Here is a 26,646-nt window from a genome sequence, read left to right as displayed (position 1 = left end):
GTTTACTGTTGGTTAGATCCACATACCTTTTGCTTCCCTACTTCACCGCCCTGAGCACAGATTTAGTGTTAATCACAGATTTAGTCAGAAGGACTCAGGAAGCCACTGACAGCAAGAATGGCTGTTGTTTGCTAGAACATACCCAGTACCTGGGGCCTCACCTTGTGAAGGGAAGGTTCCTGGTGCCAGCATTCCTGAAACTGCTCACTGGCGTGATAACCCCACATTATCCAGAACCCAGAACTTGGTCTCCTTGTCCAGAGCCTGCATCCTTTCCATGGCCTACAGGATACTTTGAGGCTAGAAGTCAGACCCACCACTGCCCCAAGACTGAGCCACACAGATAAGCACTCTAATCTGAGCTACAGTCTCAGCCTTGTTTTTAATGTTTACCTCGAACTGGGTCACCGAGTTTCCCAGATTGGCCTTGAACTCACTCCGTGGTTCCTCGGTTCAGGGTTCAGGCAAGCCTTAAACTTTGTGTTCCTCCTGCCTCAGTCACCCAGGAAGCTGGGATTACAGTTCTGGGTCACCAAGCCCAGGTAAAGAAATTTAACTTAGGCCTTTAATCCCAGCACTCAGGAGGCAGAGGCAGGCAGATCTCTGTGAGTTCGAGGCCAGCCTGGTCTAGAAGAGCTAGTTCCAGGACAGGAACCAAAAAAGCTACGGAGAAACCCTGTCTCGAAAATCCAAAAAAAAAAAAGACTGTGCAAGGCAACCCAGTATGAGGATGAGGAAGCCCAAGCTACACATACATATATTTGTAACATATATGCAGAGGGCCTAGGTCAATCCATGCAGGCTCCTGGGTGTCTCTCACTTTTTTTTTTAAAGGCAAATTTTTGCTATGTAGTCATGGCTGGTGTAGAACTGGGATCCTTCTGCCTCAGTCTTTTGAGTGCTGGGATTGGGATAACAGGTGTGTGCCACCTCAGCCAGTACATATTTTGGCCTCTTCATTTTTATTTATTTAAGACAGAATCTCTATGTAGCCCTGGATACCCTGGAACTTACCCTGTAGATCAGTCCTGCCTCCAGTGGTGGGGTAGTCACCAGGAAGATGCCTCGGATATGGGTTTAAGCCAATAGAATTAGCTGGCTGACCACTACACAGGTGTTCCGGATTCCAGTGTAGTACCAAGCCTATATCGGGGGTGAGATTTTTACGCACAAAAACCATATTCTGGGTTGCCAGTCCGCCAGAGGTGGAACTACAGAACCCAAAATGCAAGGTTAGTCCACTTAAGAGTTTCCCAGAACTATGGATTGATGGACTAGGTCTTCATTTTGTTTTGGCAGGTGGTGCTGTTCATTTGCTGAGATTTGTGTTCTAATGGTGCTTCCCTCACCGAGTCAGCTGTGTGCTGATGTCTGGGCTCTGTTACAGCGCTGAGATTATAGGTGTGCACCTATAATCTCACCTATAGGACCATGCCTAGCCCTTAGCCTTCTTACAGAGATGAGATTATACCTGTTACTCCATGTTGTAGTTCCTATTCTATTCCTGTGAAGACATGCCATGTGAAATTACCTGGCGCGAGTGAGAAGGAAACACGGGACACGTGGGGTTGGGTGGGTGGGTGGGGAATGTCGTGGTTACGTCATACGTAGATCATCAACCACGCTGCCTGTGGGTCACGCGGGGTCCTTTACGATTCCCAGGCCATTAGGCACTTCTGCCTGAGGGCTTGCCAGCACACGCGTGGCCCTGGAACCCAGAAGTGTCAGACATGTTGTGTGGCTGAATCATTACACCATGACCAAGGAAAGTTGTCAGAGGAAGCATTTAATTAGGGGCTTACTTATGCCAGTTTGTACTACAGAATTTAAATGAAGCTGTGTCCTTATCAATGAGGACTAAAAATATCAACTCTAAAAAATGCTGAAGATACTCTATGTCCTGCAGTATAAATATTCAGTTCCGTGAAATAAAGCATGCTTCTCATTCTTAAGCCAGTTTGCTTTCGTCTTTAGTACGGGGTAAAATTGCATGCATACCAAAGAACTGGATTTTGTTTGTTTGCTGAGACAGGGTCTCACTACGTAGCCCTGGTTCTCCTGGAATTCTCCAAGTAGACCAGTCTGGTCTCTGCCTCTCAACAAAGAATTGTTTTAGACTGGGTGGTGGTGGAGGCACTCGCCTTTAATCCCAGCACTTGGGAGGCAGAGGTTCGAGGCCAGCCTGGTCCAAAAGAGCTAGTTCCAGGACAGAACTGTTACAGAGAAATCCTGTCTCGGAAAAAAAAAATTTTTTTTTTTGTTTTAGGATAAATTTAAGGTTGATTATCAGTAAATGTATGACTTGCATATGGAAAGGGTTTTCCAGTGGAAAAGGTTTAAGAAGCTCTATTTTAACTTATTCTGGGTGAGATTTGAAGGAGAAGCCTTACTGACTGTCAAACAACCAAGAAAAAAAAAAAAAAACAAATGAAGGTTTGATAAAAAGTGGAGCTTTACGGGCAGGATCTCCAGCTACAGAGAGCCTCAATATACCCACAGAAGACCCTTCCATTAAGCAGCGGAGGGTTCTGGCGGCCAGTGGCCACAAGGGACGCTCAAACGCCGAGCGAGCTTCCTCCGGCTCCACCCAGGGCCTCGTCGCCACGGTCCCGGTCCGCTCCGCAGCTCGTGACCGCACCCGAGACGCAGGGAGTCCGGTGCGGGGGTGGCTCGTGTGTCCGTCCGTGAGCGCTTTTGTTTTCGCTGCGTTTGTTTTCTAGTCAGATTGTTTTTTAGGCTCCTCGATATCAAAATCCAGGCTGGACTTGCAGATCGGTACCTTGTGCCTCCTTTGCGACTCGACCCCTCCGGTCTCGGTCTCGGTGGAACGTTCCAAAGATGACCGGGGGGGGGGGGGGGGTACGGGACTTGCTCTTCCGTTCCGTATTACCAGCCCGGAAGGAGCCAACGGGAGGCCACACGGTCGCGCTACAAACGGAAAAGCCCCCCCCATACACACGCGCGCGCGTGGTTTGCGCCCGAACGTGACAGAAGGCACCGACATACGTGCGTGCAAGGGCCCCGGCTCGGGTCTGGAGGGAACCAAGGTGTCCCCCAGGGGGCTCACCCGGACCCGCTTCCGCCGCTGCGACTTCCTGTGCGTCACATCCGGTTCCAGCCCACGCCTGTGCGTTTCAACTTCAAGCTCGCTGCGCCCTACGGGCGGGCCGCCAGGGGGTGTGTAGCCCTCAGCCCTGGCCGCGAACCCGGCTCTCCTCCGCGCGAAGCTGCTCTGCCCCGAGTGGGCGGCGTCGGGGAACCTAGCTGCACCGTCCGTTGGCGTGGGCGGACGGCGCGCAGTCGATTCCGGTGCATCGTGCAGCACTGAGCCCCACGGGGGACGGGCATCACCTCGCCCTGGAGTCAGCCCGGGGCAAAATAGGGACCGGGCGCCCGGGTGGCGGACTTCGCAGGGCAGGACGCACAGGTAAGGTGGAGACCGGGGTGGGCACCGGCGGGATCGCGGGCGGTTGTAGCCGCAGCAGGCGTCAGGAAGGAGGCGCCGCCCGGATGGCAAGTGCAGGCACCCTGTCATCTGCCTGCTTCTACTGCCTCTGGCTCCGGAAGCATGTTATTTCGTGCTGTAAATGGGCGACGCCGCCAGGTCCAGAGCTGCAACTTTATCTTAGCGAGCTAGCGGTTTTTTTTTCTCAACTGGAACTTTCCCGGCATAAAACAGTTTGGCTGCAACATTGATGGTTTGCATCCTTGAGGCGTGCAAAAGCATAAAACAAAAAGCAAAACACTGTGATCTAGAGGTGAATTCCTTGTTCAGTGTTTTGTTATTTCATTAAGTGAGGAGCTAGGAAGGCTTTTAAAGTGATTCTTTTCCTGTGTAGACGGATTAGAAGATGGGAAGACAGAGAACTAAAGGACCGGTCTGCCACATGCTGCTTTGTGGCCGGTAATGTGGATGTGCCTTTAATCTGCGCACACCACATAAATGGTTCTGAAAGTACCCATTCCTCAAAAGCCACCATAGCTGCAGTGTGTTGCTTTAGTCAGGGGTAACCACCCTCCCTCGGTACAAATTCTTCACTACTGACTGGCCTGATGCAGTGCTGGTGTTAGAAGCAAGAGGGGGTGGACAGAATGAGCACCCTTTGCTGGGTTATTTCCCCGAGGTAAACTCACAGACATGCATGATATAGGTTTGATATGTTTTCTCTAAGTCACCGCTGACCAATCCAGATGTCCTGGCCAGGTGTTTGAGAACATCCCCAGTCCTCTGTTCCATCTGCTCCTGTTTTTCCTTTCCTTGTTCTCCAGTTTGTGATGGGCTTTGAGCATGCTAGGCTAGCCTTCTACCAGTGACCCTCATCCTCCACTAAGGACAGATTTGAAAAAGAATGTATGTGTGAGAACGCATGTGCCATGGCATATGTGGAGGTAGATTGGCAGGAGGTCCCTTTACCCCCTGAGCTATCACTTCAGCCAAAAATAGACATTGTTTTGTGGCGTGGGGAGGAAAAGGTTTATTTCGTGTTAATATCCGGGTAACAGTGCATGACCAAGAGAAGTCAGGGCAAGAACCTAGAGGTAGAACTAAAGCAAAACCCATGGAGGAACATCGCCTACTGGTTTGCTCCGCATGGCCAGCTTTCTTATCTAACCCAGGACGACGAGCCCAGAGGTGGCACTGCCACATCATTCACCAGTAAAGAAAGTGGACCACAGACTTGCCCGCAGGCCAGTCCAGTGAGGTTGTCTCCTCAGTGAGGCTCCCTCTTCTCAGATAACTCTAGCTTATGTTAAACTGACCACTCCTTCCCAAGCGCTGATACCAATTGGCTCACAGGAGGCCATGTTACCCAAGGCCCATCCTGTGGATCCCAGAAAGACTCTGGGTTTTGAAGCTCTGGCCCAGAGACAGACCTAACAGGATCATATTCCCCTGAGAACTCCTGTGGGCTCCCTTCTGTTGCCAGAGACTTGTGAACACTGAAGCAGTAGTCAAGGCCTTTTGTTCCCATGGTCACCGGAAATACAGGTGGGTAGGAAGAGGTCAGGTGGGCACCTCCACCTCAACTTCTACCCTGATTCTGGAGCCTTCAGAAACATGAATACACACACAGACAGAGACAGACAGACATGCGGGCGTACACACACACACACACACACACACACACTCTCACAAGTCTTGGGCACAGATCCTCTTCATCCCTCCCAGGGACTGGAGGACACTGTCCTACTTAAGGATGATGGCCAGACATCCTCTTAGCACACTATTGGAGCCCTCACTGTGGCTATGTGTTGCAAGAACATGTCAGTCTCACATAGGAGACCCACAGTCTGTCACCTAGGTGTCTGGCCAGGAATGTGGCAGGTGCAAGCTGCTCAGGAGAGGCCTGCTCGCTCCAGGTCCTGTGGTGGCTCCCGGCCCTTCTTGTGAGCCTTCCGCAGCCGCCACTTGGCCTTCATGGCCTTCTTGCGCAGGTTCTGGCACCGCTTATCCTGATGCTGCTGTGTCTTCTCTACCAAGTGTTCTGAGCGCTTCTTCCACCAGCACAGCGCTCTGCTCTGCCTTGCAAGGCTTCCCACAGCAGGTGCTCATTGTCACGGATCTTCACACCCTCCACCTTCACACACACACAACCCGTACTGCAGGTTGGTCCACTTCATCTTGGCCTCCAGTTCTTGGACCTTGCCTGCATCCTGGTCTCGCAGCTCCTCCAGCCGGCCCTGCCGCGCCTGCAGACGCTCCAGCAGCTGCCTGTAGTTCCTGCCCGTCAGTGGTGTCCGGCTTCCTTTCACCTTCTGCCGCTTCTCCTTCCTCTGGGGCTTGCTGGCCGGCTCCTCTTCAGTCACTTCCACCTTATTAAAGATAAGCCCTGACTCTTGCAGCTCCTTGCAGGCCACATCTGGGGGGCCTCGGCTGGCATGCCACATCTGGGGGGCCTCGGCTGGCTCCTCCTTTGCTCGAAGCTCCTTCTGCTTCCTCTTCTTCCATTCCCTCTCCTGCTTCTTCTGCTGTCTTTTCTCTAGAGTGGCAGCAGACAGCTCCTTGGTGCTACCCTGGTCCCGTCGCAGGAAATCCAGTGCAAAGACAGAATCAGGTGCTGTGACTTGGCCATCTTCAGGGGACTCCAGGGAGCTGGAGTTCTTGGGTTTCTTAGCCCTAGAAGAGGTGGGAGCCATCTTCCCTGGGGGCTTAGTCTTGTGCTCTGTAGCTTTCTGGTCCTGTTCCCGAGATTTCTTTTTTGGGGGCCCGGCAGCTTTCAAGTGTTTTGTTCTGACAGCCCACTTGCTCCCCTGCCGCTTGGAGCCAGGCTGTGCGCAGATCTTCTTGGCCCAGTCCTGCAGATATGCATCCTTGGCTTGCAGAGAGGCTGTGGTTGGAGGCTACACTCGGAGGTTCTGTGGTCCTCCGCTCCACCCGAAGCACCATGAACACAGGCCAAAAATAGACATTCTTAACCTGAGATTCATGGAACTAGAAAATGGAAAAAGTAAGCATTGAATGGTGTAAAAATGGTATCTTGACCGGGCATGGTGGAGTGCCTGTGATTCCAGCATTCTGGAGGCTGGTACAAGAGAACCCACACCTTCAGGGCCAGCCTGGGCTACCATCAAGATCCTGTCTCAAAAAAAAAAAAAATAGATAATCTCACTAGATTACCACTGCCTGCTAATCCCAGGCAAGCAGCTGTTGGTTCTTGTAGCTTTAACGTCATGTCTTTGCTGTTGGTCTAGAGCACTGTGTGCTTCATTTTCCTTTGAGCTCTGTACGCACATCTTTGACGGACTAGAGTAAAAGCTCACAAGTCAGGTCTTGTCAGCAAGGGAGTCTTTTGTTTGTTTGGAACAGACAGGGTTTCTCTGTACAGCCCTGGCTGTCCTGGCATGCACTCTGAAGCCCAGGATGGCCTCAAACACATAGATCTGCCAGCGTCTGACTCTTGAGTGCTGCGTTGAAAGGTGTGTGCCTCATGGCCTGGCCAGCAAGAGAGTCTTAATAATCCAGAAGAAGGGAAGTTACATCTTGGTTTTTATCTGTTCCTAGAAGTACATTTAATCTGAGAGGGTCATGGTGACTCAGACTTTACAGCCAGTGATAGGGTTGGGTGGCTCGTTCTACATACCTCAAGATCAAGTTGAGTAGCTGTAACTGTCTCCCAGGCCCACGCAGGTAAAATCAATCGCCAGTTCTTATGCAAGCAGCTTGTTGCCAGATCTCTGCTGACCTTCAGCTTTTGCAGACCAAAGTCTTTCTTATCTTTGTAATTGTCATGGATTGTGGATAGGGAAGGCAGAACTGGACCAGGACTGGGAGAGTCGGACTCTGCCAGACTAGAGCTGTGTAGCCCTTGGTTGATCTGTAGAGTCAGACTCTGCCCCCAAAGGTCTTTCCTACTTCTCCAGGAGCTTGTCCATGTGGTATTATAGTAACCAACAAATAATCTCTGATTTTTTAAAAATTTTATTTTATATGTATGAATGTTTGCTTCCAGTGTTTATTTATGAACCTTGTGTATGCCTGTTGCCCTCTGAGACAAGAGGGCATTGGATCCCCTGAAACTGGAGTTACAGATGGCTATATGCCACCATGTGGGTGCTGGGAAGCAAACCTGGGTCCTCTAGAAGATCAGCCCGTGCTCTTAACCACTGAGCCATTTCTCCAAAACCAAATGATCCCTTTATTTCAGCGCTGCATGGGAGCAGTGAGCTAGGCAGTAGCCAGAGTGCTGCCTGCATCTGACAACTGTCCTTACTTCTGAATCTGGTGTCCGTTGTCTATCGTCTGGGTTTCTCTGTGTGTTGCCGTGGCTGTTCTGGTATTGTCAAACAGGACTGTTCTTGGTGCTCAGTGTTGTTCAGAGCCCTTTCAGTCCTCAGCCTGACATAGGTAATGCTCAGAAGTTTCTTCTCAATATCATCGTGTGATTACTTTTATTTTTTTAAAATGTGTGTAGGTGTTTTACCCACATTTATGTCTGTGTACTGCTTGAGTGCCTGGTGCCCACAGGGGCTGGAAGAGAGTACGAAATCCCCCGAAACTAGAGTTACAGATGGCTGTGAGCTGCTGTGGTTGCTAGGAATTAAGCCTGGGTCTTTTGGAAGAACAGGCAATATTCTTACCTACTGAACCCGACAATTTCTTTTTCTTTTTCTTTATATTTATGGTTGTGAGCCTAGCCTTTAACGGCTGAGCCATCTCTCCAGCTCTCTTTTTCTTTTTCTTAATGATATTGTGAGTTGAACCTTGGGCCTCATGTATGCTAACCAAGTATTCTGTCACTAAGCTATATCCTTAACCTTTTTTATTTTAGACAGAGTCTCACTTAGTTGCCTGTGTTCGTCTTGAACTTGCTTTGTGGCCCAGGCAGACCTCGAATGTGTGATCCTCCTGGATGGCTGGGATTATAGGCCCTGACCAAGCCGGGCCCTTCTGAACTTTTTTTTTTAAATTTATTATGTATACAATATTCTGTCTGTGTGTATGCCTGCAGGCCAGAAGAGGGCACCAGACCTCATTATAGATGGTTGTGAGCCACCATGTGGTTGCTGGGAATTGAACTCAGTACCTTTGGAAGAGCAGGCAATGCTCTTACCCTCTGAGCCATCTCTCCAGCCCCTGAACTTTTATTCTTATTGCTTCTCCCATATCTGGTAATGTCTCCTTAGTCTTTTAATCTGCTGTCTTTGAGCTGCATTCTAGGTCATTAACATATCTTTTTCTTCCCTAATAGAATAACTTTTCTTTTTATGGCTGTACTTATTTAATTAATTATTTAATTTTTGAGACAGAGTTTGGCCACACAGCCCCGCTATCTTGGAACTCACCATCTAGAACAGGCCAGCCTTGAACTCACAGAGCTCTGTCTCCATCTACCTCCAAGATGGTAGGATTAAAGGTGTGTTGTCTTTGGATTTTTATCTGTCCCGCCTGCCTGCTCCCTAATAACGACACAGAGACTTATTAATTATGAAAGCTTGACTGATAGCTTAGGCTTGCTTCTAACTAGCTCTTGTAACTTAACCCATTTTTATTAATTTACATGCTGCCACATGGCTCGTGGCTGTCACCTCTCCTCCTGCGTGTCCTGCTTCCTATGCATCTGGCTGGTGACTTCACCTTCGTCCCAGTGTTTTGGCTGCCCCCAAAATCCTGCCTAGTGTTGGCCATTTAGCGTTTTATTGAAACAGTTCCAGTGGAATATCTTCACACAGTGTAAAGGAATATTCCACAACAGTGTGTAACCACCGTGGCTGAAACTTTTCCTTTATTATTTTTAAGTTACGTGGAGTTATGTGTCTTGGTTACTTTTCTATTGCTATAATGACCAAGGTAACTTGTAAAAATTTTTTTAAAAAAAGAGATACCTTTTTTGGCTTGTTTAAAATTTCAGAGGGTGAGTTCCTGACCATCATGGGGAGCATGGCCGCAGGCAGACAGTCATGGTGCTGGAACAGTCTCTCAGAGCTTACATGATAAGATAACAACCACAAGGCACAAAGAGTGAGTGTGTACACTAACTAGAATGGTGTGGACTTTTGAAACCTCACCCTCCCCACACTTCCTCCTATAAGGCCACACCTCTTAATCCTTACCAAACAGTTTTACCAACTGGGGATCAAGCATTCTTACATATATGAGCTGATGGGGGCTGTTCTCAAACAGTCACACTCCACTCCCTGGCCTCAAGAAGTTTACAGTCATATCATAATGCAAAATGCATTCAGACCAACTTCAAGAGTCCCCACAGTCTTTCAGTCAAGACTTTTTAATTTCTCGAGACAGGATTTCTCTGTGTAACAGCCATGACTGTCTTGGTACTTGATTTGTAGGCCAGGCTGGTCGTGAGCTCACAAAATCCACCTTTTTAACTGTAATTCCCTTTAAAGTAAAAATCAAATTATATACTTCTAACATAAAATGACACAGAATATATATCACTATTCCAAACAGGAGGAAGGGGGACACAGTGAGGAAATCCTGGACCAAAACAAAAACTAGCATGGTAAGCTCCAAATCCTGTTGGTCATGGCTGATGTCAAAAGACTTAGATGACTCTTATGCTTGTTACTGACTTGCTCTTACGACTTAACCCATATTTCTTATCTATATACTACGTCTTGGCTTAGTACCTTTTTTCAGCACTGCTATTTCATATCGCTTTTCTTTGAATCTCCTGGTGACTCTGGCTTTTTTCTTCCCAGCCTCCTTTCTTCCCCCAAAATCCTGCCTAGCTATTAATCAGCTCTTTATTAACCAGTGAGGGCCCGGTAGTGGTGTTCACGCCTTTAATCCCAGCACTCGAGAGGCAGAAGCAGGTGGATCTCTGTGAGTTCGAGGCCAGCCTTGTCTGCAAAGTGAGTTCCAGGAAGAGCATATGCCCTGAAGAGAACTAGAGTTTAAAGGTGGGCATCACAGTTGTCTCACTCTAAGGAATCTGCAGCTATGCAAGAAAATTAAATAAGAAACTGCCTTATTCTAGGTCCACAGTGAGAAGTGGCTTTTCAAAAGCCAATCATGGGGTATAGATCCAAACCTGCATTTTCTCTTCTTCATGCCTAGCTACCCAGGTCTCGGTCTCTGTACATTCTGTTCAAACTTGGACACCCACCCTCAAGCCTGACAAACCCACCTTGATCCCTTAGGCCTACATACGAGAAGGTGAGAACCAACTCCTTCAACCTCCACAGACATGCTATGTACACACGAACCCACCCCTGCTCACAAAAACTATGTAAACAAATGTAATTTTAAAAATTGGAAAAGTGGCTGCCTGGTGCATCTCATGGGTTTATGTTGGCCAAGGCCTGTGGGGTTTCTGTGACCTGTGCTGGCCTTCCTCACAGTGCCTGGTCAGGTGGGCAGAGTGGGCAGTTTGTCAAAAGGCCAACCGTCACAAAGACTGTGTGCTAGAGGAGAGGTGGGAGAATTGAAACAGGTCACTACACTTCCCACGCTGGCCTGAAACTTAGTCACCTCCTGCCATGTCCTCCCGGTGCTGGGGTTACAGACTTGCACCTCATTCCTGCTGACCCTGACTCTTGGAAGGTCATGTCTGGAGTCTGTTTGCATTTGCACTGTCAGAATGTTCTCTAATCAGTGGAGTGAACAAAATCCACCGGTGTCGCTGTGGGAGTGGCTTCTCTCAGTGGTTCCTTGCTTGGTTGCCCTTGAATCATCAAAGAGCATGAAACATGATCTGAAACTTGAACTTTTCTTTGAGGTTCTCATACTTTACTGCTGGAGATATCGGGCCTCTTTTTCCTCTTTGTTGCTAATAGATCCTGGGTCTTCATTTGAATCCACAATTGGTGGTAGGACTTTCTACTGCTTGGTCCAGTCAGAAATGCTTAACATGGGGAAGATTAGGCTCTATTCCTGGGACATGGGCTGTGGCAACACGCACGCTGGGGGTGCAGACGTTTCATGGTGTTAATGCCCTGAGTGAAGAGGGAAACGGGAAGAACTGTGTGGGCAGGAAAACAGATTCTAGCTGGAGAATCTCAGAGCAGGAAAATAAACCCTGGCTGGAGGACCTCAGACAAGAGCAGCAGAAATGGGGGTGTAGCGTCTGTACCGTGTCTTATAATGGTGCGCATATGCACATGCTGTGAAGGGTGTCTCTGCTCCCGAGGGCAGCCAGCAGAAACACTTGCAGATGATGAGTGGATATTCTGGGTCGCTCAACCCAAGTGTTGGTAGGGGAGGATGCATGTGCCATTTTATAAATAGGGAGATGGTGTGTGGTAATGACTGGGAATGAGTCTGTCTAAAATTATTTTTTTCCTTAAGTTATTGTAACAGACAGTTCCTAGTTCCATGAATGGTCTTAACCAAGCTTGAGTGGTGAAGGCTGGGATGTTGGGCTTTGTAGGGTCTCTAGGCCCATAGATACTGCCTCCTAGGGCTCATGGTGAGCACATTGCCTCACCAGAGGACAAGGACCAGTTGCCTAAATGTTGTGAATTCCTGATAAGAGCTGAGTGAAATGACTGCTGGGAGAAAGATGGTTGAGCAAAGGTGAGTACACATTTGAGCTCAAGCTTTGTTTTGTAATATTTGTAGCCACTTGCATTATCTGTCAATGCTGAGAGCATAGGACTTCTCTCATCTCTCTGTTTGCTGACCTGATGGATGTTTGTTGAGTGTCATTTTACACATCTTTAAAATTACACTTTACTTGTTGTGTAGGTGTTGGTGGATTGGTGGTGACCTGTGTGCAGTGGTGTGGGCACAGAGGGCAGAAGTTCAGTAGTCATTCTTTGCTCTGCCGGGAGAGTCCCAGGGTGGGTGGTACCCAACGGGCCATCGTGCTGGCTCTGTTGAATGTCACCCTTGCCCTACAGATGAGTACAGTGTTGGAAGCTCAGTGGTGGCTAAGGAATTTATATGCTGTGTTTGGAGGAGTGTCTCCTGGAGATTGAAACAGAACTGTTTAGAGTCTTCCTATTATGGATCTGACAGGAGGAGTGGAGCTGTCAACTAGGGGGTAGCTGAATGCTGTAGCTTTAGGGCCACTGTCAGAGGGTATAAGGCACTGGCACAGAACAGAATCTGCCCACCAAAAGGTCTGTTTGAGGGATGATTGGGGGTCCTGGATGTCCCCAGGTATAAAATTTACTCCAACACCTTGGCAGTGATACCTCCCTCCCTCCCCCGTTGGGGAATCGAACCCCGGTCTCCCGCGTGACAGGCAGGGATACTCACCACTATACAAACAAGGAGGCAGTGATTTTTGTTTCTGAACTTTTTCTTCCAGATAGTAAAATGGCCACTCTACTTTCAATCTGACTGCTCTCCTGGGCAGGAAAGGGAGATGGTGGAGCATAAATTCTCTTTCCATCCCAGCACAGGGCTTGGACAGTCCTGGAGCCTAGGACGTTCAGCTACCAGTAAGTTGTCACTGGAGCCAAACTGTGACATTGCCAGAGGTGAGGAAGAAGAAAACAGCATTCGGTAGAGGTCTGGCTTAACAGAACCCAGGGAGCTTGAGGAACAGTGCCATCCCCATAGTGGTTTGGGACACACTGCAGGACTTCTCCTGTGTACTGAGGGGTCATGATGGGAGAAGGAATACTTGCTAGGATCAGGTGACACCAAGGTAATGATGAGACTTGGCAGAGCCCTGGGTGGAGAAGGGTGACGGGACAGGACAGGGCTGCAGGCTCTGCCCAGCTGAGTATGGCATCCTCTATACTACAGATAGCAAAGTACACACGGTGAGCGCAGGCAGGCAGAGTGTACATCCTCCACTATACATACAGATCATTTGACATGAGTCAGGCACATGCAAACATGGAAGTATGAACTAAGGGTCCTAGTGAGGTGGGAACCATGATATCCAGAAGGACATGAAGCTGGATCACACTCCGGAGCTAATACCTGCAGTGTGCCTCAGAAAGAGGGATGGGATAGAGAGACACTTGTAGAAGTCCTGACTTTGCCTCCCATCACCTATATGGTGGCTCACAACCCTCTGTAACTCCAGTTCTAGGTGATCATACACCCTCTGCTGACCTCTGTAGTCACCAGCCACACACATGGTGCACAAACATGCAGGCAGAGCACTCTTTTTTTTTTTTTAAAAAAAAAATTTATTTATTTATTATGTATACAATGTTCTGTCTGTGTGTATGCCTGCAGGCCAGAAGAGGGCACCAGACCTCATTACAGATGGTTGTGAGCCACCATGTGGTTGCTGGGAATTGAACTCAGAAACTTTGGAAGAGCAGGCAATGCTCTTAACCACTGAGCCATCTCTCCAGCCCCCCAGGCAGAGCACTCTTAAACGTAAAAAGAAAGGGATAGGGAAGAGGTGCCCTTTTTAAAAATTTTATGTGTATGGGTATTTTGTCTTCATGTATATATGTGAACCACGTACATGCCTGGTGCCCTGAAACTGGAGTTACGGAGGGTACTAGGAATTAGACTAGGTTCTGTGGAAGAGCAGCCAATGCTCCAAACCATAGAAGCCAAAATCAGGAAGCCCAAGCAACAAACAGCTCTTTAAAGCTACTTGCGTGGTAGTGTTTTTGATTGTTTTTCAATTTTTCTTTTTCAAAACAGATTTTCTCTGTGTACCTTTGGAGCCTGTCCTGGAACTCGCTCTAGACCAGGCAGGCCTCAAGCTCACAGAGATTTGCCTGCCTTTGCCTCCCAAGTGCTGGGATTAAAGGTATGCACCTTCAGTTTTTATTGTTTGAGTGCTGAGGCTCAAACCTCAGGCCTTGTGAATGGTGGGCAAGCACTCTACCAAAGGCCTACGTCCCCAGCCTGGAGTGAAGTTCTGATGAGATTAAGCAGGTCAAAGACGAGACCCTGCTCAAAGCCAGAACTAGGCGAACTCATCCATCCACCAAGGAAAAAAATGGGCCTAGGTAGCCACGGTCTATGGATAATGAATCATCAGCGACCGTAAAGGATATATGAAAGAGGAATTGAAAGACCAAAATGAGAACAGGCCAATTTGAAACAGAAACAAATAGGACTTTCATGAATTAAAAACTCAATGTGGTGAGCATTGAGAAACTCTGGATAAAGTACCAAGGGTTATCTGTGGAAGGTGTGGACAAACCTCATGCAAACTGTCTTAGAGACCAGGGGCAGAAGGAACTCCAGGTCTGGGTTGAGCTGAGCCAATCAGGGAAGGACCAGCCTGGCAAGAGTAAGGGGACTGCCTCAGCCTGGCACCTTCCGAGGTCGGTGGAGTCTCGGGTCCAGGCAGCTATATTTCCTTATACGGCAAGATAAACCAGAACAGAATCTTTGGAAGACGAGAGGAAACAGTGACAGGAGGGCCCTGTCGGCTTGTGGAACAGCTAGCTCAACAGTGGACCGCAAGCAAGGTGCAAGTCAGGCCCAAGGTTGCTCTCTGACCTCCACGTGTGTCTTCCCTTAAACACATTCAGGTGCACACATGCATCATACACAGATTACAGAAGAATAGGAGATGTCCAAAGTTAGTAATGCAGTTTCTTTTCTAACGTTTCAGCCTTTGCGTCCTCACTTTGCTGGAAACAGACATGTCGGGGTCCACATTCATGCAGACCAGGACCGCTGCCTGCTCCTCCAACTGTGTCCCTCTGCAGGGGAAGTCACTTTGATCCATGTGGTCCATCCTTGAGGTTCATGTCCCACAAGTCCCCTCAGCATGTCATCAGCAAAATCCCAAGCCCCGGAGGAGACAGTGCCTGGCTGCGAAGAGGAGCTGAGAGGAAAGTCACTTCCCACTTGGGGCCCCCTTTTTGGTCACCGGAGTGAGAAGATTGTCTTTACCAAAGGTGATGGAAGTCCAGAGGAGAGCCTGCTCACCGTCACCATCACGGAGACCACTGTCATTGAGTCTGACTTGGGTGTGTGGAGCTCAAGGGCTCTTATCTACCTCACGCTGTGGTTCTTCTTCAGCTTTTGTACGCTGTTCCTCAACAAGTACATCCTGTCGCTGCTAGAGGGAGAGCCCAGCATGCTAGGTAAATCTGCCTGCCCAGTGTGCTCTCCTGTTGTAGAGAGAGGGAGAGCCCAGCATGCTAGGTAATGCTGCCTTGCCTGGCATGCTAGGATATGCTGCCTGCCCGGTATGCTCTCCTGTTGGAGCCGATGCTGAATGGCCAGAGGCCACCAGGAGGGTGGGAAAAGCTAAAGGGGCTTACTCAGAAGTGTCCTGGAGTGAAGGGTGATGTCTGTGCTCACGTGTGGGAAAGGACTGTTCTCAGTGCGCCCCATGCTCCCTCCACAGGTGCTGTGCAGATGCTGTCTACGACATTAATTGGATGCGTTAAAATATTTGTTCCTTGCTGTTTGTATCAACACAAAACCCGGCTCTCTTACCCACCCAATTTCATCATGACCATGCTCTTCGTGGGCCTCATGAGGTACAATGTGCTGGCCATCTTACTTGTTTCTTTAGATATAAAACACCTCTACGATCTGGGAGTGTTGGTTCATGCCTTTAGTCCCAGCACTCAGGAGGCAGGGGCAGGTGGGTCTCTCTGAGTTTGAGGCCAGCCTGGTCTACAAAGAGAGCCCAGGACAGCCAGATACAGAGAAACCCCGTCTTGATAAACAAAACCAAAACAAATACCTTTCTAGTTAGTAAGTGGGGAAACCCTATTGGAGGCCGTGGCAGTTAGTGTGTCTGAGTGCGTGTTTCCAGCACAGGATACAACTATAGGGCTATCCAGATGGGGGGTATCCATCAGTTGATGCCACGTTCATTCTCTCTTGAGTCTTTTATAAGGCAGCCTTAAAAAGTAATTCAGTGCACGTCTTTGGGAGGCAGGGGCAGGTGGATCTCTGTGAATTTGACCAGTCTGGCTACATAGTGAGTTCCAGGACAGCCGGAGCTACATAGTGAGACTCTGTCTCAAATAAGATGTTTTTAAAAAGGTAACTCAGTCGTGGTTGGAAGGTGTTTGCCATCCTGGAGTGCAGTAGGGTTGCCCTCACCTGGGGCTCAGCCTACTTGTTGGGAAGAGGGACTGGATGTGCCCACTGGTCGTGGCTAAGCACTTGGAGTCTGTTTTATAAGCAGACGTGCCTTCTCATGTTGCTCTTCTCTTGTTTTAAGGTTTGCCACTGTGGTTTTGGGGCTGGTCAGCCTGAAGAATGTGGCAGTGTCCTTCGCTGAGACTGTGAAGAGCTCAGCTCCCATTTTCACTGTGATCATGTCTCGAATGATTCTGGGGGAGTATACAGGTAGGGGCTCTCCTGGTCCTGCCCTTCGGCCTGGCCTGGGCCTCAGCACCTTTTATTTTCATCTGTAGTATCACCTGCTGCCCATTACGTGCTGGGTCTTGTTCAGCTACATGTCCTTATTTTCTGTGACAGTTGAAATAAGTCCTCTACCAAAAAAAAAAAAAAAAAGGACTCTATTTAAAATTGAAAAGGTTCTGTGAAGTATCTGTTGTCATTTCCAAGATTAACAGAGGTGGAAAATGTGATTTTCATTGCAGTGAACAAAATTTTTTTTTTTAAGATTTATTTATTTCCTGGCAGTGGTGGCGTACACCTTTAATCCCAGCACTTGGGAAGCAGAGGCAGGCGGATCTCTGTGAATTCAAGGCCAGCCTGGGCTACAGAGCTAGTGCCAGGCCAGGCTCCAAAGCTACACAGAGAAACCCTGCTGTGAAAAAAAATTAATTTATTAATTATGTATACATTATTCCTGCAGGCCCAAAGAGGGCACCAGATGTCATTACAGATGGTTGTAAGCCACCTTGTGAGTACAGGAACTGAACTCAGGACCTTCAGAGCAGCCAGTGCTCTTAACCCCTGAGCGTCTCTCTAGTCCTGCTTGTTTTGTTTTTAGAGACAGGGTCTAGAGCAGTGGGTGAAGGAGCTGCTGAGTTCAGTCCTTAGGACCTAATGGTGGAAGGAGAGAGCTGTCTGCACAGGCTATCCTCCACGTGTGTGTCATGGCCTGTGCGCACCCACACTTATGCACATTCCTGTTTTGTTCTTGCCAGGGCTGTTGGTCAACCTGTCCCTTATCCCAGTCATGGGAGGCCTGGCATTGTGCACAGCCACTGAGATGAGCTTCAACGTCCTGGGGTTTTCAGCTGCGTTATCCACCAACATTATGGATTGGTGAGTTGAGATCCCAAGGGGAGGTGGTGAAGGAAGCTTGCTTAAGAAGGGCTGGTTTTGCCTCATCTGAGCCCACGGGTATTCAGATTCGAGCTGAGCCAGGCTCCACTGTCCTTCCGTTTCTCAAGAAGTACAACAATAAGTTCCAGAGCATTTTCTCCAAACAAAGCTGGAATTTGATGATATGTAGTCCTGATTGCTAATATACAACTAGAGGGATATGGTCACACAGTAAGGATAATTGTGATAATCAAAATAGTAGCTAGACTGGTGTGGTGGCACACATGCCGGTAATCTTTGCCTGTAGGGTAAGCTTCTAAAAGGCAAACCACTGGATGAGTCCCGGACTTCTGAAGATGCTCTTGATTCCTGCTGTCTTGTGGCTTGAGACAGCGTCCTCGGTCACTATTCTGTCTGTGCGGATTTCCTACACTAAGTTAAGATCCTTCTCCAGTAAGAAGCTAGGCAACAATGTCCCACTGTGTCAAGTTCTATCTCTGAGGTCACTTTTGAAGCCAGGATTTTTTTATTTTCCCAATGGCTATTTGTATGTTTCCCTTGTGATATGTCTGTTTCTAAGTTCTGGCTTTAAAATCTGATTTTTCCCACTGGGGTTTTGCATGCATGACTAGTTTTATTCAGTCGTACACATGCCACGGGGCCCTCTTTTGCCTGGAACCCAAGGCTACTGAATTTATGGAACTTCATTCAGTGAGCTATTTTGGTTTGTTTGTTTGCTTGCTTACTTTGCTTCTTTTGGTTGGTTTTAGATTTTGGTTGTTTGAGGCAGGGTCCCTCTACTTAGCCCTGGCTGTCCTAGAACTCACTATGTAGACCAGGCTATCCTTGAATTCAGAGGCCTGCTTGCCTCTGATTCCTGAGTGCTGGCATCAAGGGCGTGTGCCACCACTCCTGGCTTAGATTTAATTTTTTGTTGTTTGCTTTTTGTTTTGTTTTGAGATAGAGTTTCTCTGGTAGACCCAGCTGTCCTGGAACTCACTATGTAGACCAGACTGGCACCAAACTCAGAGATCTGTCTGCATCTTCTTGCCAAGTACTAGAGTTAAAGGCATGCGCCACCACTACCCAACTAGATTTATTTTTATTATGTATGTATGAATGTTTTGTTTGCATGTATGTATGTGCATCACATGTGCACCAGTAACCTTCAGAAGTCAGAAAAGGACGATGGAGTCTCTGGAACTTGAATTATGGAAGGTTGTGAGCCACCCTGTCAGTTCTAAGAACCAAACCTTTGTCCTCCTGTAAGAACTGCTCTTAACCACTGAACCTTCCCTTCCAGCCCTTCCTTTGGGGTTTTGAAACAGGGTCTCACATAGATCAGGCTTGCTTCAATTTCCTGCCTGAGCTTCCCATGTTGGGGTTTTCAAAGCGTGCAGAGCAAAACCATCGTGGTGCTCTCATGTTTGAGACGGCAGGTCGTTCAGGCTGTTTACTTGTCTGTAGGGACAGTAGGCACACTTCTACTTCTGACGACTGGACACACCTGGTACAGGTCCCTGTGGCTGTTGGCCTTAGTGGGCGTTTGATCTTCACCTTATTCCTGACTGACTTAAGTGTTTGATGTTTCTTTGTTCTAGTTTGCAGAATGTTTTTTCAAAAAAGCTTCTCAGTGGGGACAAATACAGGTTCTCGTAAGTATCTCCAGTAAGAGGATTTATAGTCTCTAATTTTGGCGTGGTGACGGTAGCGGTAATCGGGGCAGGGGTGAGATAACACGTCTGTGTAGCCCTGGCTGTCCTAGCCTTCCCTGTACAGAGCAGGCCTCACAAGTGCTGGGATCAAAGGTCTGCACCACCACATCCAGCACCAACTGTGATTTCTTAAGACCCATTTTACAGCTCTTTGTGAAAAATTGAGAGAAAACCACCTGCTTCCTAGCTCACTCCTCGGGTTACCAAACAGCCAGCTCAGGTCATGGGGACCCTTACATCCTTGACATTGTGGGAGATGCATTTCTGACTGCTGATTCTTGAGTTTTCTTTGCTGAAAATGCCTGGGTGGAAGCAGGAGAAAGATCACGTGTTTCCTGTCCCTCCAGGGCCCCGGAGCTGCAGTTTTACACCAGTGCTGCGGCTGTGGCCTTGCTGATCCCAGCGTGGGCCTTCTTCATGGTGGGTTTCCAGCCTGGCACCCTCCACACTGGGGTTCAGGTGAAGAAGGGTGGGTAGCTAAATTTGAGTTTTGTGTTAGGGTTTTTAGGCTTGCTTAACTTACCTTTTATTATGGAAATGGTTTTGCCCATTATAGAATAGTAAACAGAGTTTTGTTGTTCTTTTGAAACAGATTCTCATTATGTAGTCCTGGCAGTCTGAAACTTGCTATGTAGACTAGGTTAGCCTCAAACTGACATAGCTATGCTTGCCTCAGCCTCTTAGTGCTAGTGTTAAAGGCTCTGTCCCACACCCACCTAAGTCAGCAGTTTTATATTTGAAACCAACTGAGAGGCTCTTCCACCCTTAGCTTCCTTGTCTAAGTTGCCTTGTAGCGAGCTTGTGGGTGCAGATTTACTCCCAGCCCATTTCCTGGAGTCCCTCCGTTTCCGGAAGTGCGTGTCTGTGTAAACCTTTCTCCTTAAGACACGTCACACTGGGAAGTCTGTACTGATGATGCTGCGGGTCATAGCTTTACCTTGCCCCACAGTGCCATACACGACACCCTTTGCAAATGGGGGTGTGTCTTTGGAATATAGTCTTGGAGCTGGAATGGTTGGTTGAAACATTTTATGTTCTCAAAATACACACACAGGAGTTCCAGGTTCTTAAGATCCTTACCAATGAGGGTTTTTGTTGATTTAAAAAAACAAACCCAACAAGGTCTCATTTTGTAGCTCAGGCTGGCCTAGAACACATTATATATCCCAGGCTGGTCTCACATTGTTGGTAGGCCTCGCCTCAATCTCCCAAACGCTAAAATTGCAGGCCCAGGCTGGCCCAGAACTCACACTGCAGCTCAACCTGGCTTTGAACTCTTGGTGGTCCTCTTGCCTCGGTCTCCCTGAAGTGTGGACATGGAGGACACAGGGCAGCTTTGGGAGTCAGTCCTTGCTTTCCCTCTATTCTTGCAAGTTTCCGAGGACTCTCCTGTTGCTGCTCCCACTTACAATGGGAGCAGTGGGATTATAGACTATACTGCCGTTTTAGCTGTACATATGTTCTGGGGATCTGAACTTGAGTTTTTGGTTTTAGTTTTGATTTTTTTTGTTATTGCTTTTTCGAGACGGGGTTTCTCTAACTCCTAGCTGTCCTGGAACTCTCTTAGTAGACCAGGCTGGCTTTGAACTCACAGAGATCTGCCTGCCTGGCAAGTGGTGGGATTAAAGGTGTGCGCCACCACCACCCAGCTCTGGCATGAGTTTTCATACATGTATTCCAAGCTCTTTACTTACTGAGGCATTTTTCCGACATAACCCCCCTCACTTTTGAGATAAGAGCTCGTGTAAACCAAGTTGGCCTCAGATTTGCTGTTTTTCTCTGAATCTCCAAGTCCTCCTGTCTCTACCTGAGTGCTGGGATTGTAGGCATATAGCATGCCTGGTCTGTGCTGAAAGTCCTAATGAATGTGCACACTGCTGTCTAGCAGACGGGCATTCAGAGCTCCAGTGTGACTGACTTTCAGTTACTTGGCACCGGTGGTACCTTACCTTCTCAGCAGCGACGACAGGCCAGAAGAACGTCCTTTTGTTTTGGCCATAGGATGTCCCTGTGATTGGCAGGAGTGGGAAGAGCTTCAGCTACAGCCAGGACATCGTGCTGCTGCTGCTGACAGATGGCGCCTTGTTTCACCTTCAGAGTGTCACCGCGTACGCCCTGATGGGAAAGATCTCCCCTGTGACTTTCAGGTGAGTGAGATTCTCCTCCTCTGATACTTTGTACCACCACTGTGAGAAGCAGATTTTCAGGGAACTGGAAGTCTTTGTTGCAGAAATTTTCCTGAGATTCAGTTTTTCTTTTTGAGATGCTCTTATATATGGCCCAGACTGGCCTAGAACTTACTATATAGGCAAGGAAACCTTGAACTCCTTATCCTCTATCTCCCAAGTGCTGGAATCATAGCCAGGTACTACCATATCTGATTGAAAAGCCACAGATCTTAAATTCCTTATATTAAATTACAAGGGATTTGCAGAGAAACTGCGTTCATCCCCTAAGACCTTAGGACTAACAAGAAGCCGTGTCAGTGCTGTATAAATAATTGCTAAACTGTACCCCCCCCAAAGACAGGTTTCTCTGAGTCATTTCTTCAGCCTCTGTTCTGAGATTTTTCATTTAAAAAGAGTAAACCTGGGGGCTGGAGAGATGGCTTAGCAGTTAAGAGCACTAGCTGCTCTTTCAGAGGTCCTGAGTTCAGTTCCTACCAAACACATGGTGGCTCACAGCCATCTATAGTGGGAACTGATGGCCTCTTCTGGCATAAAGGCATACATGCTGATAGAGCACTCATGTACATGAAATAAATCTTTAAAAAAGGAGTAAACCTGAGAACAAAGTTGCAGACAAAACCCCTCAATGCTAGGAACCTCATCCATGCCCCCATTGGGGCCAAGACCCCGGGCGGACGGCACAGCAGCGGTATGTGGTATGACAGCTGTCAGCCACTGCCACAGCAGGCTTGCCTCTGTGGGTGTGAGCCAGCACCTGACTGTTTTCTCTGCTCTACTCCCATAGTGTCGCCAGCACCGTGAAGCACGCCTTGTCTATCTGGCTCAGCATCATCGTTTTTGGCAACAAAATCACCAGCCTGTCTGCCATTGGCACCGTCCTTGTCACAGTGGGTGTCTTGCTCTACAACAAGGCCAGGCAGTATCAGCAGGAGACCATGCAGAGTCTGGCCACAGCCAGTAGCCGGGGCTCAGAGGATGACACAGAACCTCTGGTTCCCCAAGACTCAAGACAGCACCACTGAGCTCCTTTTGATGCCGTGACCCCCGGAAACCAAGCCTAGACTGTCTTCCTGCACTGTATGCTGGAAGAGAGAGGCAGACTCTGCAGGCAGGTCTTTTGTTCCTCACTGGACACCAGATGGGGAGTTTGGGGATCAGCTTCTGCCTGACAGAGCCCTACAGGAGGGAGCAAATGGCCTGCAGCTAACCGGGCACACTGTCCAGCCTGCAATTGCGCCAGTAACTCGGTGGGGCCAACTGTGGAATAAGCACAGGTTCTAGTACCAACAGGAGTTGCTGTCTGCTTGATGCCATCCAGGAGACCTCAACTTTCCTATGACCACCACCACCACCACCACCACAGGCACCAAAGCCTCCTGGTTCCTGACAGATAAGAAACAGAAATTCCAGATGCCAGTGACTCTAGCAAAGAGCCACAAAACCCTGGGGATGCAGAGTGACTGACAACAGAGACGAGTGTCTTCTTCCACGGAGGAGGAGAGCTTCTATAAAGAGAAAGTCTTCCCTTTTTTGGCCTGTGCTACACTGAGCTACCCCACTCCAGGTTTGCTGTCCTGTGTTTCTGCTACCCGTTTGGTGATTTCTCCAACTTGGGCAAATCTCTAATCAGAACAGGTCCCCCTGGAGTTCTTCTCTGTCCTGGGTATACTGAATGTGAAGCAGGCATAGTTGACCACCCTGCCAGATTCCCCTTCGGGATGATGACAGGGAAGTTTAGCAGAGCATCTGTGTTTGCAGGTTACGCTTCATGTGCAGTGACTCATTTTAGCAAAGCTCCTGGAGTGTCTGCATGTAAGGTGAATCCAAGTCTACACACACAGCTGGCTCTTCCCAGGGATCATATGTGACACTTCCTGAGCCACCAGGTGCCCAGGGTCACTGGTGTCCGAGCTCAGGATGCCTGAGCAGTGAAGGACCATAGTGGGGGCTTGGGCATGAGATGCTGAGGTTTTACTTATTCTTCAGTTTGTGGGTTCTGATGTGGGGTGCAGTCCATGGCCAGCCAGTCTTTAAGACTCTTCTCCGAGACTCACGAGCTTCAGCACTGGCACTTTGGGTTCCAAGTCTCACTTTCCCTGCTGTCCATCTTGAGGGCCCATGCTGGCTCATTGATTTCCAAGTTGGCTCCTTGCCTGGAAAATAGGAAAATAGCCCCTCAAAGAGACAGATTGATTTGAAAAAGAGCAATAATTATGTCTTAAGTTTTATGTACTTGAAAAAGTCTGCTGTGATGATGGATCAAAATGAGGCCTTTTAATCTATAATCCACCTTTTCAGAGAAGCGGGCTTGTGTTCTGGACACAGGCTAGGTGTATCTTCCCTGTGCTGAGGTCACCTCCACTATAAAGGGTTCTCTCATTTGACTTTCCCCAGGTTTCTACTTCCAGTGGAGGGCAGATGATGGATATTGGGTTAATCTGTACATTAGGCCTCTCTCCTCAAGAATCTGGCTGTGGAGCTGCTGACACACACAGGACACGTGTTTGGGCAGTGGTTGGAAGATCCCCTGGCCTTCTTACAGATCAGAGCCCCAAATGCCTGGCTTCTGAGTAGCACTTGGAATTCCCATGTGGAATTAGGAAATGGCCCATCGTAACTTGTTCTGTCTACTCCTCCACTTCACCAACCTTTCCGCCTGTTTTGATTCTAAGTTTGTGGACTAGAAACAAAAACAAAGATTTTCTTAAAACAACTTAAAAAGCTGCTTTTGAGACAGGAAGACCATGGCATCTGTGTTAAGAGCCAGCATCACGGCCTGTCCTCATCACAGGCGGGAAGACCATGGAGTCTGTGCTAGAGGCAGCACCACGGCCTGTCCGGCTTTACATTCCATGCACATCCTTGCCACACAGCCACCTCTTCCAGCATTTCCAGGACTCCTGGCCATTGTGACCATACCATCACAATATTTTTTTATTAACATTGTCAGTACTTTTATATCATACTGTGTTTTTCAAGAATTGTTGCTGATGTACATGTTGAAATATCTTGGATTAATTTTTCCTAAATCCATGTCTTTGTCTGGTCTGTTGTAACAGAACACCGGATGGACATTCTGAGCCAGCCATCTGCTTCCTCACTACACACATGGTTAAGAGATACATAGATTTCTAATTTCAGAACGCTTCTAGGGGCTGTAGAGAAGACTTGGTGGGGAAGAACAAGTAGTGCTCTTGCTAAGGACCCATGCTCACTTTCCAGAACTTGTGTAGGGTGCCTAACAACTGCCTGTAACTCCAGCTCTAGGGATTCTGATTCCTCTAGCTTCTGTAGGCATCTGCACTCACACACACACACACATATACACGTATGCACACACACATGATTTTAAAATGAGTACATTAAAAAAGACTCCCATGACTTTGGGGTGTAGCTTAGTAATACATTAGTGTCATTTATTGTGAGACCAGCACACATGGGATAGAGGGAGATGAGACCCCAAAACGTCCACCACAATAGATGGTTTTTGTCTAAAGTTGGGCATGGTAGCACTTACCTGTGATCATAGTCCTGTGGAGGCATTAGGCTATAGAGTTATTCCAAGACCAACTTAGGCTACATATTAGGATCCTGTTTCAAAAAAAAAAACCTTAAATTTTTTTTCTGATCTTTGTAATTTCTTACATACCAGCATTATAATCTGTCTGCCTGGAAAGTTGAGAGTACTCTTGTGCAATCCAAAATATGTTTCTAATTTGAGAAAAATAAAAACGATGAATCAGAGGAGATGAAAGAGAATAAACACGCACAAGGGAATCAGTCACGTAAACTGCTTGCTGCCTTTAGACCACTACAAAACACGTGGCTGTGACCCAGCTCCTCCGTGGTCACTTCACATCTGTCCACGTGATGTCTCCTGCAAGCATTTTATTTCCTAACACTGGAAAAGAGTAAACAAAGATGATACTAACGGTGGAAAACCATGCCTGTTCTCTTTCCCTTGAGTCCTTGAGATCTGCAGCCTTCTTCAGTCTTCCTCCTCCCTCTCTGTAGCTTTGGAGCCTGTCCTGGAACTCAGTCTGTAGATCAGGCTGGCCTCAAACTCACAGAGATCCGCCTGCCTCTGCCTCAGGCGTGCTGGGATTAAAGCTGTGTGCTGCTACTACTGCCCAGCTCCTTCAGTCTTCTTCGTCCTGAGATTACAAGCAGGTGTCACCAGCCGTTTTCAGTTCTCTTCTATTTTTTTGCCCCTCAACAAAGAAATATATGGCCTACCTATGGGGAGGCCTTTTTATCTCTTCATTCCCCCCCCCCCCCTCTCTCGTGCTAAGGCTAGAGCTTAGGGCTTCGGGAATGCTAGGCTGTGGCTCTTCTCTGAGCTATACCCCCCCCCAACTGTTTTCTTAGTTTATAAATGTCTTGGCTCGCCCCATGAACTAGAAACTTAACATCATGCTAAATGTGGACAGACAGTTCCAACCACAATTCAGAGTGTAGTAGCTTTTAACTTTGGTGTTTCCTAAGAATGTTTTCATTGTTAGTTTCCTTGGGGGCTCTGATTCTGAGTTAGGTGACTGTTAGACTCTTGCTCACATGTCCAAGTTGAGTTTGAAACCAATCCAGTTGACAAGTGTGTGTGTGGTTTTTTTGTTTGTTTCCATTGTCTTTAGTTTCCATTTCTGGGACTCAAACTGCATTAAATTAATTTCTATTGTTTAAACTTGGAGATAACTGTGAATTTGTATTTGTTCCAGCAGTATTGGCACTTTGGAAAACTCCACAGTTTAAGGTTGTAAGTTCCACATCAAAAAAAAAAAAAAGAAGTAGCAGCAAGCCGGGTGGTGGTGACTTTAATCCCAGTACTCGGGAAGCAGAGGCAGGTGAATCTCTTTTAGTTCGAGACCAGCCTGGTCTGCAAGAGCTAGTCAAGGACAGGCACCAAAGCTACAGAGAAACCCTGTCTCAAAACCACCACCACCCCCTTTAAAAAAAAAAAAAAAGAAAACCTTGATAGTATATTGGTAATTGTCTACAACAAAGCCAAGTCATATTTGTTTTGCACCAAACAATACTAGAGAACTAAGATGCATCATAAAATGTATAATGTTTTATATTTTGCCTATTTCAGTATTTCAGTGATTAGATTAATGCCTAGAATTCTGTGAAGTAATTCAGTGAGTCATGTAATAAATGGGTATTGTGAAAGCCTCCCCATCTCATTTCTTTCCAAGCCGCCAAT

At 47.8% G+C, this 26,646-nt stretch overlaps 1 protein-coding gene and 1 pseudogene across 24 annotated transcripts; one reads left to right on the top strand and one right to left on the bottom strand.

Moving 5' to 3' along the window:
* The first annotated feature begins 3,116 nt into the window (after positions 1-3,116).
* On the top strand, positions 3,117-26,412 carry Slc35e2b (solute carrier family 35 member E2B). 24 transcript variants are annotated; one of them, XR_007589767.1, is made up of 15 exons: positions 3,121-3,427; positions 8,749-8,855; positions 9,911-9,962; positions 10,520-11,977; positions 12,717-12,888; positions 14,024-14,132; positions 14,949-15,426; positions 15,693-15,828; positions 16,524-16,651; positions 17,422-17,542; positions 19,144-19,197; positions 19,605-19,716; positions 21,259-21,404; positions 22,231-23,010; positions 23,841-26,412. XR_007589767.1 is itself a non-coding variant. In XM_050130018.1 (15 exons), the coding sequence occupies exons 8-15, from the start codon at positions 15,108-15,110 to the stop codon at positions 22,466-22,468; spliced, it is 1,254 nt and encodes a 417-aa protein (XP_049985975.1). In that variant the 5' UTR covers positions 3,121-3,427; positions 8,749-8,855; positions 9,351-9,460; positions 9,911-9,962; positions 11,863-11,977; positions 12,717-12,888; positions 14,024-14,132; positions 14,949-15,107; the 3' UTR covers positions 22,469-26,412. The 24 variants fall into 24 exon arrangements, 23 of the variants coding, with proteins under 23 accessions (XP_049985991.1, XP_049985975.1, XP_049985971.1 ...); XM_050130018.1 differs by adding an exon at positions 9,351-9,460 and having other exon boundaries at positions 11,863-11,977; positions 22,231-26,412; XM_050130034.1 differs by having other exon boundaries at positions 3,117-3,427; positions 14,949-15,309; positions 22,231-26,412.
* On the bottom strand, positions 4,716-15,074 carry LOC126493210 (surfeit locus protein 6-like; annotated as a pseudogene).
* Positions 26,413-26,646: the final 234 nt, after the last annotated feature.

Source organism: Alexandromys fortis, unplaced genomic scaffold (genome assembly GCF_014885135.2).
Source record: "Alexandromys fortis isolate MF-2015 unplaced genomic scaffold, M_Fortis_MF-2015_v1.1 scaffold_330, whole genome shotgun sequence".
NCBI classification, from domain to species: domain Eukaryota; kingdom Metazoa; phylum Chordata; class Mammalia; order Rodentia; family Cricetidae; genus Alexandromys; species Alexandromys fortis.
Note: the sequence above shows the minus strand (reverse complement) of the source record. Positions and strands in the feature narration are given on the sequence as shown.